At 62.7% G+C, this 461-nt stretch overlaps 1 protein-coding gene across 1 annotated transcript in view; it reads left to right on the top strand.

Moving 5' to 3' along the window:
• Nucleotides 1–418, top strand: part of LOC104491824 (zinc finger SWIM domain-containing protein 5) — a gene marked incomplete at both ends in the record, with an annotated part of 27,265 nt that extends 26,847 nt beyond the window's left edge. The window contains one exon of the mRNA XM_010134300.1: nucleotides 330–418. Within this exon, the coding sequence (XP_010132602.1) occupies nucleotides 330–418 (89 nt within the window). The remainder of the gene's footprint in view (nucleotides 1–329) is intronic.
• Nucleotides 419–461: the final 43 nt, after the last annotated feature.

Genomic DNA, 461 nt, shown 5'->3' on the forward strand with positions numbered 1-461 from the left:
TGCTCAACGTGGCACTGGAGCTGGGGCTCCAGGTATGGGATGGCTCTGGGGATGCCAGTGGCCCTTCTGCCCCACATGCTGCAGCAGCAGCGCTGGTGATGGTCTTCCACCAAGCAGGCAGTCCCCCACAGAAGGACTAAATTCATCCCTGTGTGGTCCTGAGCAGAGGAGCGCAGCCTTGGGAGGCCTCTGTGCCAGCTGTAGTTTGGGTGGAGGCAAGGCAGCTAGAGAGCCGGTAGCCGTCCAGGCCAGAGGGATTTTTGGGGATCACCACTGTGCTAGGTGGCCTTGTTGGAGCCCTGTGGGGCAGCTGGTCACCCTGAGTTTGCCTTGCAGGTGATGCGCATGACCCTGTCCACCCTCAACTGGCGGCGGCGGGAGATGGTGAGGTGGCTGGTGACATGCGCTACCGAAGTGGGTGAGTGCCTCAGTGCTCTGGGGGGGTCTGGCCCACGCGCAGT

This window comes from Buceros rhinoceros, unplaced genomic scaffold, assembly GCF_000710305.1.
Source record: "Buceros rhinoceros silvestris isolate BGI_N320 unplaced genomic scaffold, ASM71030v1 scaffold27300, whole genome shotgun sequence".
Taxonomy (NCBI): domain Eukaryota; kingdom Metazoa; phylum Chordata; class Aves; order Bucerotiformes; family Bucerotidae; genus Buceros; species Buceros rhinoceros.